The sequence below is a fragment of the Auxenochlorella protothecoides genome (assembly GCF_000733215.1).
Source record: "Auxenochlorella protothecoides strain 0710 unplaced genomic scaffold scaffold56, whole genome shotgun sequence".
Classification (NCBI taxonomy): Eukaryota; Viridiplantae; Chlorophyta; class Trebouxiophyceae; order Chlorellales; family Chlorellaceae; genus Auxenochlorella; species Auxenochlorella protothecoides.
In genome coordinates, this window is record NW_011934204.1 from 71,565 (window position 1) to 83,449 (window position 11,885).

At 63.7% G+C, this 11,885-nt stretch overlaps 5 protein-coding genes across 5 annotated transcripts in view; 2 read left to right on the forward strand and 3 right to left on the reverse strand.

The window, feature by feature from the left end:
- The window catches only part of F751_5006 (Dual specificity protein kinase splA), a gene marked incomplete at both ends in the record, with an annotated part of 3,799 nt that extends 2,718 nt beyond the window's left edge, over window positions 1-1,081 (forward strand). The window contains 2 exons of the mRNA XM_011398749.1: window positions 139-231; window positions 431-1,081. Coding sequence (XP_011397051.1) covers window positions 139-231; window positions 431-1,081 — 744 coding nt within the window. The remainder of the gene's footprint in view (window positions 1-138; window positions 232-430) is intronic.
- Window positions 1,082-1,636: 555 nt separating this feature from the next.
- On the reverse strand, window positions 1,637-4,692 carry F751_5007 (putative ABC transporter ATP-binding protein; the record flags this gene model as incomplete). Its single annotated transcript, XM_011398750.1, has 7 exons — window positions 1,637-1,821; window positions 2,126-2,325; window positions 2,479-2,671; window positions 2,977-3,367; window positions 3,611-4,027; window positions 4,206-4,456; window positions 4,575-4,692. 7 exons carry the CDS (start codon window positions 4,690-4,692, stop codon window positions 1,637-1,639), a joined length of 1,755 nt encoding a protein of 584 aa, XP_011397052.1.
- A 1,250-nt stretch (window positions 4,693-5,942) lies between these two features.
- Window positions 5,943-6,911, forward strand: F751_5008 (hypothetical protein; the record flags this gene model as incomplete). Its single annotated transcript, XM_011398751.1, has 4 exons — window positions 5,943-6,171; window positions 6,325-6,414; window positions 6,606-6,742; window positions 6,849-6,911. The coding sequence occupies 4 exons, from the start codon at window positions 5,943-5,945 to the stop codon at window positions 6,909-6,911; spliced, it is 519 nt and encodes a 172-aa protein (XP_011397053.1).
- Window positions 6,912-7,002: 91 nt separating this feature from the next.
- Window positions 7,003-9,796, reverse strand: F751_5009 (Uncharacterized protein, chloroplastic; the record flags this gene model as incomplete). The annotated part of the gene is made up of 7 exons (XM_011398752.1): window positions 7,003-7,099; window positions 7,382-7,632; window positions 7,901-8,119; window positions 8,265-8,471; window positions 8,714-8,858; window positions 8,989-9,284; window positions 9,494-9,796. The coding sequence occupies 7 exons, from the start codon at window positions 9,794-9,796 to the stop codon at window positions 7,003-7,005; spliced, it is 1,518 nt and encodes a 505-aa protein (XP_011397054.1).
- Window positions 9,797-11,077: 1,281 nt separating this feature from the next.
- F751_5010 (hypothetical protein) lies at window positions 11,078-11,725 on the reverse strand (the record flags this gene model as incomplete). The annotated part of the gene is made up of 2 exons (XM_011398753.1): window positions 11,078-11,224; window positions 11,516-11,725. The coding sequence occupies 2 exons, from the start codon at window positions 11,723-11,725 to the stop codon at window positions 11,078-11,080; spliced, it is 357 nt and encodes a 118-aa protein (XP_011397055.1).
- Between the last annotated feature and the right edge of the window lie 160 nt (window positions 11,726-11,885).

The following is an 11,885-nucleotide window of genomic DNA, read 5'->3' on the forward strand; positions in this document are numbered from 1 at the left end:
CGCAGCAGCGCCGTCTCAGACCTGCGGCAATGCACGCTGTGTGGGTGTGGGCACCACCTCGCAGATGCGAAGTCATCTGACCGAGTGCAGGTACGGCGACAGCCCATCCACCTCGCTTACCTCACCCCTCCTGCCCAGTTCCTGGGAGCCTGCACGGCAAAGGAGCCGTACATTCTGGTGACCGAGTTGATGAGCGGCGGCTCGCTGGCAGACGCCTTCCGTATGCCGCAGGTGTGGATGAGGCGGGGCAGGGTGGGTGAGGCCGGTCTGCTCGAGGGATCCAGACGTGGCGCTCTTGCGCGCGGGAGTGGGTTGCAGCGGGCGCATGGGGCCGCGTCGATCCGCGCCTTCTGGCTGCCCTGCCCCCCGCCGCCCGCTCGAGTCCCCCGACGTCCGCGAATGCTCGCCCCCACCCTCCCCACACCCCCAGGCCTTCCCCATGCGGCGCGCTCTGGAGATCGCACTGGACGCGGCGCGCGGCCTGGCGTACCTGCACAATCGCAAGCCCACCCCTGTCATCCACCGCGACCTGAAGCCCGGCAACCTGATGCTGTCTGGGTCGCAGTACCAGGACCGCGCGCAGGTGGTGTTCAACACGGGCGTGGTGAAGCTGGCCGACTTTGGGCTGTCCAAGACGCTGCCCACCAACCGCCACGCCAACTTCCACTTGGACGAGCGGTTCAAGCTGACGGGCGAGACGGGGTCGTACCGCTACATGGCGCCCGAGGTGTTCCGGCACGAGCCATACAACTCCCGCGTCGACGTCTACTCCTTTTCCATGATCGTGTACCAGCTGTTCGAGTACCAGCCCCCCTACGCCGATATGGACCCCGTGGAGGCCGCGCGCCTGGCCGCGCTGGAGAACGCGCGCCCCAACTTCATCACACTGGCGCAGCCGGGGCCGCACAAGAAGGAGCTGCGCGAGCTGATCGAGCGCTGCTGGGCGCCCAACGCCGACGAGCGGCCCTCCTTCCCGGAGATCTGCAGGATCATTGAGACGCTGCTGGCTCAAATTCCGCGCCAGGAGTACCAGAGCTCGGGGGCGGTCGGCGGCGACGCCGGCTGCTGCGTCGTGGCGTGAGGCTGTAACCGCAGCGCGTGAGGCTCTTGTGTCGTGTGGCTGCCGCGTCGGGAGGCGGGCTCTGCGCGTCATTTGACCCCGACATCCCCACATTTCCATCACCCCTTTTCCCTCCAGAGAGAAGAGGGGTTTTTGCTCTTTTCCAGGCCAGGGTGTATGGAGGGGCCTCGGCGCGGCTGGATCCCTCCCATCACCCAACAGCACCCCAACCTCACACCCACCCAGACCGCCGAGCATCGCAGCGCCTTGAGCGGCGGTGGTGTTTTGACGTGCACGCACCTGCCCCTGACTTTTGGGCTATCTGGCCCACCGCCCTTCTTCTGACCCTGCAATCACCATGTGCCTGCTTGCGAGCCCGGCATTGGACCCCTCAGAACAGGCCCGGTTGACACGACCCCCCGCCCCAGACGGGCCACCCTGGCAGTGACTTTCCGGCAACGCAATGCCCGGCATGCCCTGCCCCCCTCCCCCCACCCGCCCAATGTGCTCTGTGTAATGTAACATCACCCCTGCCTTCAAGCCTGTCATTTGGTCAAAGTGGGCAAGTCAAGGAGGTCAGGTCGCCAGGCGGGCGCTCACAGTGTGCCGGCGCAGCGTCATGCTGCCGCCGCCCGACGCCTGGGGGCTCGCGGCTCGGCCCCTGCTGGCGAGGTACTCCTCCGCGTCCCGCAGCTCCCACCTGCCCCGGCCCTGGGCCTCCAGCACGTGCGTGTGCCACTGAACCAGCTGCGGGCGGTGGCCTGATGGCGTAATTTGGTGGGAGGTGGATAAGTTCTGAAGGACAGGATATGAGGTTCCACAAAGCGGGTGCTTCTGGAACACCGAGGCACTGACATACACGCACAATGGGCGACGGCTGCTCGGCACCACGGCGCAAGGCCGCGTGGAAGATCCTGATACCTTCTGAAGAGTCAAGCCAGGGTACTCATGAAAGACTCTCCTGCTCCCCTCCCAGCCACCCATAGCCCTCCTTCTGTCATCCCATCCACTTCTGTCCTGGCGTCCCCTTCACCTCCACACAAGACCCCCTACTTCCCCACGCACCGACTGAAACAAAGCTTGCCCCCGTCGCGGCGAGTGCTGTGTAAATGGCATCCTCGGTGGCCGCGTCCAGCCCCGAGGTCGCCTCGTCCAGGAAGGCCAGGCCCGGGCGGTGGTACAGCAGGCGCGCAAAGGCGACCCGCTGCTGCTCGCCGATGGACAACGTCTGCGCCCAGTCGGCCTCTGCCTTCCAGCCGCCAGATCTGGGCCAGCAGAGAGGGTTGGGAGGGGCACGAGGAAGGGTGTGAGGGTGGGCAGGATCTGACCATGCGGGTCTCGAACGAACAGAGCACAGGCGCACAAAGAAAGCCCCAATCGCGTCTGCGCACATCCCCCTCATAAATTCCCGGCCTCACCTCTCCAGCAGGTCGGGGAGCTGTGCGGCAGCGAGCAGGGCTGCCAGGTCCGTGGCGCTGCCGCGTGTGTGTACGTGGGGAAACGTGACCTGGTCCCGCAGGGAGCCCAGACACATGAATGGCTTCTGGGGCAGGAAGAAGAGCGAGTCGCGCGGCAGGGTGCGCACAGTCCCTGACCCTTCGTCCCACAGCCCTAGGGGGAAGGGGGGGGGAGGGTAGAGGAGCGGGTGAGGGTGGGTGATCGAGGGATTAGCACATGAGCTCAGCAAGTGTATTGAGACACCAGGAGACTGTGTGCTGCCTGTATCTCAAGCGTTTCATGCACCCAGCGGCCATGCTGTCCCGCCTGTTCATCCAAGAACGCACTGGGGCGCCCCCTCCCTGGCCTGAGAGCAGCGGTGGCATGCTCGCTGCAGGTTCCCCACTCCCTCGCCCGGCCATACATCCCACCCTGCACGCATGCAGCCGCTACATCGCCCAACCCTTTCAGCACCTCACCGGCAATGCAGCGCAGGAGGCTGGACTTGCCGCAGCCCGAGGGCCCCATCACCAGCAGCGACTGCCCCGCCCCCAGGCTCAGGTCCAGGCCGTCCGCCAGGTGCTGGGCCCCGCCCGGAGTCCACAGGGACAGCCCCTCCAGCTCCAGCACGGCGCCGGCGCGGGCCGCGCCGCGCGCAACGCTGGCGCCGGGGTCGCCGCGCGGCACCAGCGCGCGCAGCAGCTCGTCCAGGCGCTCGGTCTGGGCCGCCAGGCCGGAGAGCGCGGCCAGGTTGTCCACGACGAAGGACAGCGCGGACTCGATGCGCTGGAAGGTGAAGGAGACCTGGGTGATGTCGCCGAAGCGCACCTGGCCCGCAAAGTAGGCCGGCGCCATGAGCAAGGAGGGGACCTGGAGGAGAGGAAGGAAGAGAAGGAGGGGGGGGGGGTGTTGTCAGGGGGATTCGTCTTGTGTGCCCTGGTGCGTCACCGGTGCTGCAGTCGAGCAGTGTCGGCGGCCGGCCCTGCGTGGCATCCGCCTTTCCTCCCCCTCCGATCTCAACACCTTCAACCACCCATGCACACGAACTCTATGGCCTCTGACACCTGACCTCCCCCAATCCAAGCCCCCCCCCTCATTCCCACCCACACCTACCAGCAGCGTGGTGTTGCTGTAGGCGTTCACCCACAGCGCCAGGCCCGCCTCCCAGGCCACCCGGCGCAGCGCAGCGTGCACAGCGGCCGCCAGCCTGGCGTGCGAGACGCCCGCCTCGCGCGCCTCGCCCGAGTAGAAGGCCACCGACTCCGCGGCTTCGCGCACACGCACCAGCTGGAAGCGGAGGTCGGCCTCGCGGCGCAGGACCTCGTAGGTGCGGCGCATGAGGCCGCGCCCGAAGACAGCGGCGGTGACCGCGGTGCCGGCCGCGGCGTAGGCCAGGAGGAACCACATCATGCGCGGCGCGATGCTGAAGAGCAGGCCCGAGAAGGCGGCCAGGTAGAAGAGCTTGCGACTCAGGCCCACCATGAGGGCCACGCTGGAGGAGGCGAAACTGCGCGCGTCCTCGCACATGCGCTGGGTTTGATTGGGGGAGACAAAAGGGGGTGGTTGGTGTTTGGGGAGGGTAGGGAATGGAGTCAGAGTGCGAAAGGTGTGTGGAAAGTGGGGAGGTGAGGCTGCAGGTACATGATGGAGTCTGACAAACAAGTCTGGAGAGGGATGGCTCCGAGGCTGAATCTCATACCACCCTCACCAGCATCAGCCCCCCCACCACCCCCCCCCCCTCCTTTGCCTGCACCTGGTCGGGGTTGTCCAGACCCTGGAGGGAGCACAGCATGATCCTGTAGTACGCCCGGTCAGCATAGTAGGCGTCCAGCATGTGCCCCGTTAGCCAGCGCCGCCAGTGGATGACCAGCAGGCCATCCACCCACTCTGACAGGGCAAAGAGGGGGGTGGCAACGGCCGCCACTCCCACAAACTCCCACACGGCCGAGTAGAAGCCGGCTGGGTGATTGGGTTTGGGGGCCGGGGGTGAGCCTTGAGGGTATAGGACGGAAGCTCACTCGCGCAGCAGGCAGGTCATGGAAGGCACCGCCCCGGTCCTGAATGCCCCCGCGCTCACACTCGGACTTCTCAGACAGGTTGGAGGACAGGTTGCTCTGCGTGTAGCTGAGCTTGAGCAGGAGGAGGGTGGTGGCAATGGACAGGGCGGTTGAGGCGATGGCCAGTCGCCAGGCCATCGCCCGGTTCTCCCCTGTGTATTCAACAGTATTTGGAAAGAATTTGGTCAAGTGGTCTTCATGTTCCGACCAGCTGCCCTTCAGCATGACGAGTGGCGAAAAGAATAACCGAAACCCTGCCTTAAGCACTTCCTGGTTGTTTAAGGCCACCTACCTGTAAACCACAGTTTCGCGAGTCGCCACCATCTGGGCAAGACCTGGATGAAGCTGGGTTCACTCAAGGTATTTTTCGTATTCTGATCAGTCTCAGGTGCTGATGTGGTGTCAAGGGCGATGCTGCTCGGCAGGAGGCCAGCCTTCTCGTGCGACATACCGACAAGCTAAAGCTGAGCAGTGGATCCTCCCTGGGCCGCATCGCGACTATACCATCGCGACAGCATTCTCAAACCATTTTCAGATCAGATCATTGTTATTCACCATCTTCTGCCTGGGAAGGAGACCCTAAAAAGCCAAACAGTTTAGTGTTGGGGCCGTACCGATGCAAAACCAAGCGAGTCAGAGCGCGCGCGGAAAGAGGTGAGGCAAATCCCATCACGAGGATTCGATGGACGATGGTCGGCTCCAACAGAGGGATGACGCCCCGCATTATCGGGAAGCAAGCATCTATTAAATACACTTCTACCTATACAACTCTTGACGCCCAACTGGCGTGACGTCGAGCGTCTCAGCAATGGCAGGCCTGGCATCCCACCTCACACTGCGACCCATGCCCGTGCCTACCAGACACAAATTCTCGGCGCGACTCGTTCCTTCGAGGAGACAGAAACCCTTTGTGCGTGCTGCCTATGCTTCAGGTGCCGGCGAGGATCCCTACAAGGTGTGCTCGGGTGTTGTTAGGGCCTTGCTCTGGGTTGGTGCATTGGTGGCATAGAGGTGGGAAATATGACACCTTCCTCTGACTTCCCGCCAGATACTGGAGCTTCCTCGTTCAGCAGACTCCACTGCCATCCTGAGGGCCTACCGGAACAAGCTGAGGGAAGCCAAGGGCAACGAAAACGCGACCGCCAGGATCGAAAATGCTCACTCCCAAATCATGATGTCATCCCTCAGCACCAGACTTCAGGTCGGTGCAATGCACTGGACGTCAGGTCTCTAGGGGTTTGGAAGGCCCCTGTGAGCACAGTAGCCAGTGAGGATGTGACATGGACATGGAGTATAGCTGAATGCCTCGCTGGCATGTGAGCTTGATGCCCTTCTCGGCGTGGCATTCTACAAGTGTATCAGGTACAGGTGTTGTTGCCCTAAGCATCATGATTGCGACAGTTGTTTATTTGCCTGAGCTCTTTCCCGTGCTATCCCCGCAGGGCAAGTCTGATGTGGGCAAGGAGATCCTGTATGCGGATCGTGCCAAGATCTTCCCATGGCGCCCCCGCGTCTACCCTGCCAACCGGAAGCTGCTGATGTACAGCGCCATCGCCCAGGCCCTCTTCCTCGCGTACGGGGTGTTCAACCCCTCCCTCACGCTGCCCATCGTATACGGTGCGGGAGGGGGGGGCATTTGTGTGGTGTACATGGCTAGACTCTCATGGGAAGTCGTGCTTACAGTGCAGCGCTGCGACGTGCAGAGAGGTTTGGCAGTGTCCCTGCCGTCAGCGTGACGAAGCGTCATCCTCCCTCTCTTATATCACGCAGGTGCAATGGGCGGGGCTGTTGGGCAGCTGCTGAAGCAGAACGAGATCAATCCGCCGCCCCCTCCTGGGGCAGAGGCCGGAGCAGGAGGCGGTGGGTGGAGCAGGGTGTCGGGGCAGGGACAGCGGTGGGGACAGCCTGTGCGGACATGGGATTGCTGTGCTGTCCATGGCATGATGGCTGTGGCCTGATGGAGTGTGCATGCATGAAGACCCCACCACCCCCTCTACCAGGAGCACACAACTCTTGACACTCGCTCTTCCCCCTGTCCTGCAAAACGTCAGGCATGAAGAACGTCCTGCGCGGCTTCTTCCTCGCTTTCCTGGCCACCTCGCTGGGCTGCCTCTTCACCTTCACCATCCCTGACGGCATCGCCAGTGCCACAGGGCGCGTGCTGCCCTTCTGGTTCTACCAGAACCAGGTGGGGCTGGGGGGTGGGATTGCGCGTGCAGGGCTCCGGCAGTGCTCTGTCTACAGAAGCACGGAGACCCATCCCATCCATATTCTGGTTAGTTTCTCCCTTGCAGAACACACTCCTGACTCTTGGGACGACGGTGCTCAACTTCTTGTCGGTTGCCTTCTTCCGCTGAGCCTGCCCCATGTCTGCTTAGGGCTGCCATCCCGTGGTGTGTCTGGAGGAGGGGTTGTACAGGCATGCCAGGCAGTCAGTGCGAGAAGGGTTTAGGAGGGGTGCCAGAATTTTGCATGGGAGTAGAAGGACAGCTCCACGGCACATACAGTGGGCCGGTTGGGTAACCAAGGTCCTGCATAGAGGGTCCTGCTCAAAGGTCCCATGCAAGCGATATCCCTTCAGGGCGTGTTTGGGAGCAACACGCGGATGAAGCCCTCACCAACAGCGTCAAGTGACCACTCGCATGTCAGCACCAGACGTCAGCGTTCGCGGAGCCAGGAGGGCAGGTCCCGCCCACGCTGCTGCTGGGACCCGCCCTTGCGGTCCATGACGGGGTCCTCCGCCCCCCGCCGCTGCTCCGGGACACCGCGCCGGCCCCCCGCACCGCGCCCCCGCGCCGCCTGCCGCGCCGCCAGTCGGGCCTCCCACTCGTCGGGCTCGTCGCGGCTGGAGGTGGGCAGGGGGGTGTCGGTGGCGTACACCACCCGGTCGCGCTGGAAGCTGCGCTGCTGGGCCTCCACCTGGGCGGCCCGCAGTTTGGTGGCCAGCTGGGGGTCCGGGGCCCGTAACCGGCGGGACGCTGCCAGGCGAGCCTGGTTCCGGGCCTCGATGCCCGCGTTCCGGGCACGCAGGCTCAGCGCTCGCAGCGCGGGGATGGCGAAGAAGGAGAAGGCGTAAGCCTGTGGGACATGGGAGGGTGGAGGATGTGTGAGTGAAGGGGTGGGACCATGTGCGACTTGCCCTCGCCCCAGTGCAGGCACTGCCAGGCGCCTGTGCCAATCTAGCACATCAGCGGCTATCCCCCACGCCACAGGTGGATCAAGGAAGAGCTGAGCTCTGCACCCAGTCACCCCAGGTGCTCATGCACCTCTTGCGCGCATGCTCCCCGCCCCTTGGAGCCCCCCCTCCCCACCCCTTCCCCCTCAAATAAAATCACCCCAAGCCCACCTGGAGGAAGGGCATGGCGTTAGGGATCCAGCCCAGGCCGTTGCGGGCCAGCGCGTAGTAGCCCTGGGGCGAGCCCAGCATGCCCCCGAGGGCCACCACGCCCACCAGATTGGCGGCGCCCAGAGCGATGGCCACCAGCTTCTGGCCGCCATTGGCCTGCGTGAGCTGCACGGGCCTCTCCTGGACCAGCTCGGGCTGCACCGCCGGCAGCCTCTGGGCCTGCAAACATCAAGAAGATGGGGGCAGGGGGGCCGCAAGGTGCTTGGTCCCAGAGCCATCGGGTGGCAGGGGGGCCGTCGTCAGGGCTGCACAGGGCTGCAATCATGCCGAGCACCCTGCATCTCCCCCCTCGATCCCAGCTCACCGCGGCGGTCTGCTGCAGGGTGGGGAAGTGGTACAGGATCTCGCCGTCCTGGCCGACTACCGGCGAGCCGCCGAAGCGCGTGAGCACGGGGAGCACGTATGATTCGTCCACTGCGATGCTGGTGGTGTTGCCCACCTGGCCCTCCAGCATGGGGGCCAGCTCCTCCGCGGCCACAACGCCTCCCCGGCTCTGGATGTACTGGCCAATCTGTGGAGTGAGGGTGGAATGACAGGGTTGGCAGGTTGAGGGTACTGGCGAGAGGGGTCAAATGCCCTACCGCGCCAGCCCCGTCAAGAAGGCACCGGCAGAGGACCCGATGAGGAACCAGTGCTACGCAGGTGCAGCCGTCTGAGAACAGTGAAAGGTACATATGGGGTGCAGACTCATAACCAACAGCCACCCTGCTCCCCCGACGCCTTTCTTTACTACCCGGAACATATCTCATTCACCTTTTCCCAACGCTGGGCCTCAAAGGCGATGTTCGGGTCAGGGTCTCCGAAGACGAACGAGAAGATGGCCTCCAGGAAGTTCATGCCGCCCTGCCCCTTTGCAGCCGAAGGCTGGCGTGCGCGGGAGTACCGAGGGTTCCAGTACCTGCCACGGGTGAGCAGGTGAGGGGAGGTGGGAATCATCATACCCAGTCAATGTGCCATGGCAGAGGTGCCGGAAAAGGGGAAGAATCCCACCCTTCCACTACCCACTCAACCTGATTAAACACCCTCACCAGAGGAGGTCAGTGATGTTGAAGTAGAACTGCGGACCTCCACGGTAGTAGCCGCCGTTGCCCCGCCGATCCCGGTCATTGCTCTGGTTCCCGCTGGAGGCGATCACCGTGATGGCTAGGGCCACGGTGACCACGCTGGCCAGAAGCGCGGTTCCAAAGGTCACGCGCGCCAGGTAGGAGGCGGTGTCCTTGACGGCGGCGGCCGTGCTTTCCAGCCGGATGCGCAGCGACTTATTCCGGATCCTGTCCCTGAAGTTGGGGTCGAAGCTGTACAGAATCTCGCCCTCATCAGACACCTGTGAGGTGGAGGAGGAGGAAGAATGTGAGTGGGTGTAGGGGGAGGTGGGAGGCACTGAGGACAAGCGACAGGGAGTTCCTATATGGCTGGGCATTCCTCCCCTGATGTGCACACGAGCGGTGTTGCCCAGGCGGCATGATAAACATGGGCCCACTTCCTGTAGGTGCATACTCAGGCACCCCTCGTGGACCCTTCCAAACCACAAACCTTCAGATTGGCCAGGGAGTCGCTGGCGAGGGCCCGCAAGGCATCCTCAGCCTCCTTCAGACTGATCCCTGCCACAGCTGCCACGTCGCCCACAGTGACTGCCCCACCCCGCTTCAGGATGGCCGTCTCCGCCCTCTGTCGAACTTCAGATGGCAGGCCCTCACTGGCGATCTCCTCTGATGGCGGCTTGTAGGGTGTGGCCGCGGCGGTGGCTGGAGACCGCCGAGGCACGCGAGACCGAGGCCCCCCGAGGGGGTGTAGGCCCACGAAGGCAGGCCGGAATGACCGACAAGGCCGCAGCATCCCGGGTCCTTGTGCCAGTGTACTGGGCATGTATTGGCTGACAAGGGAGGCCGCTGCCTTGTGCCCGCCTGGCATCACCATGTTCCGGCAGACGGAGTGGTCAAGCGGACGCGCTCGGCAGAGGAGAGACGCTCGAGCGTGACTTCACAAATAGATGGCTACTGCGTCACACAAAGCCTTCTCGCAGGCCCTAATGCTTTAATGATGAGCTGTATATGATGTCGACAACGTCACATGCGTTGTCCGCGACGCTGGATGTGAGGAGTCGAGATGATTCTGCAAGCGCTGGAATGTTTGGTTTGCGCGCCTCCCATTTCCTTCCCTGTCCCTCCCCTTCCACTCCCCGCCAGCATGAACTGTTGAGGGTCAAGTCAGCGCACTCTGCCCGCCACATTACTGGACTTAGCCAAGTCCGCCTATCACTGCTTGGTCTGGGCCTCCATCTTCAGCTCAGGGACCAGTGCATGTCATGCTGGCTCGGCATGCAGGCCGCCCATCCTCTGCACAGCAGATTGGAGGCATCGAGCTCACCTTGGCCGCAGCATCGAATGCAGCAGTCACAAGCATGATTCTGCAAAGAGATAGGATGCTCTGATAATACCCGCCAGCTCAGCACTCGAGACATTCAGCAGCGCACCGTTTGCAAGCTTTGTGAGGAAGCTGGCCACAGAAATTTCCTGGCCCTGCAGCCGGCAGATCTCAAGCCAGGCGCCCGCCACGACCCTCCCCACCACGTGAGCTTTCTGTCAGTGCTTGTCGTGTCCTCTGGAAGGGCAAGCCAGACGGCGGGGTGTCAAGCATGCTGGGGCACCGTCCCTCCAACTGCGGACAGTGGATCACCGATCAGGTAGAGTTCAAGAGCCATGGCTTCCCCACCGAAAGGGAGCAAGAGGAGGGCAGGAAGGTGGCTGGTGTCCAGCACTTGTGCTGCGTGACTGCATTTTGTCCTACCCCAAGCCTGGTGGCACAGGAATTGAGCAACAGAGGAATCGTGCTAGCACACAAGTCCCGCGAGCCGCAGTGCACCCAGATGCCAATTCATAATCGGTTCCAACCAATGTATCCCCTGCGTGGGCCCACGCCTAGGCTCCTTGCACACCGAGTATCACATGGGTTGCGGCAAGGCTCATCAGGATCCCAGCAGGCTAACGGCATGCATCGAGGCAGCGGAGGAGTGCGGGGTGCAAGTTGCACTGCAGCGTGCGCCGTGGGCACGCTGAAGGTCTACAAGGGGCAAGGTAGCCTGGATGGCGAAGCAAAGGGGAAGGAGGTGGGGCCAATTCAGGCGAGCGGGGGTGGTGGGGGCGCGTTGGTGTAGATGAGGTCCAAGCCAGGCAGGAACTGCACCACCCCGTCTTTGCCAATGTATCGGGGACGGACATGGTGTGGAGCACTCTCCACCGTCTCAGTTTCGGTGGTGAGGGATCCCTGGGGTTCAAAGGGTGAGCCGAACGCGTTATGGCCCCCACCGTATGACCATTCGAGCTCAAATATGCCTACATTGGGTTGGAAGGACCCACTGATGACCACCACACAGGAGCAGGTAGACCCCGAGGTGAAGGTGCATGTCGCCGAGATGACGCCGAGCGGGGGTGGCGGGAAGGGCGCCGGCGGTGGGGAGGGTGGTGGGGAGGGGGGCGGGGGCGATGGGGGGGGCGAAGGGGGTGGGGGAGGGCTGGGGGGCGGCGGTATGGGGGGTTGGTTGAAGGGCAGTGCCACGCTTATCCCCGGGAACTGGTGGCCGGTGCTGTCCGTATACCACACCCAGGCGTCGGTGATGCCCCCCAGGTGGAAGAAGTGGGTGCGTGTGTAGGACGTGATCGGCCCGCCGGGCGCCACCTCCTCGCTGTTAGGCATGGAGTAGGCCGAGTCCTTGAACCCGATCTTCAGGACGCCCACGCCAGCCACCAGGTTGCCAGACACCACCATGCTGCAGGCCGCGTAGTCGTATGGGTCGGTGGAGGAGTAGTCGGGCCCGCAGTATGCCGCCAGGATGGCGACGTCGTGGGGTGGCGGCGGCGGCGGCGGCGGCGGCGAGGCGGCGGCGGGCGGGGGGGGAGTGGGCGGGGGCGGGGGGTGGACGGTGGGG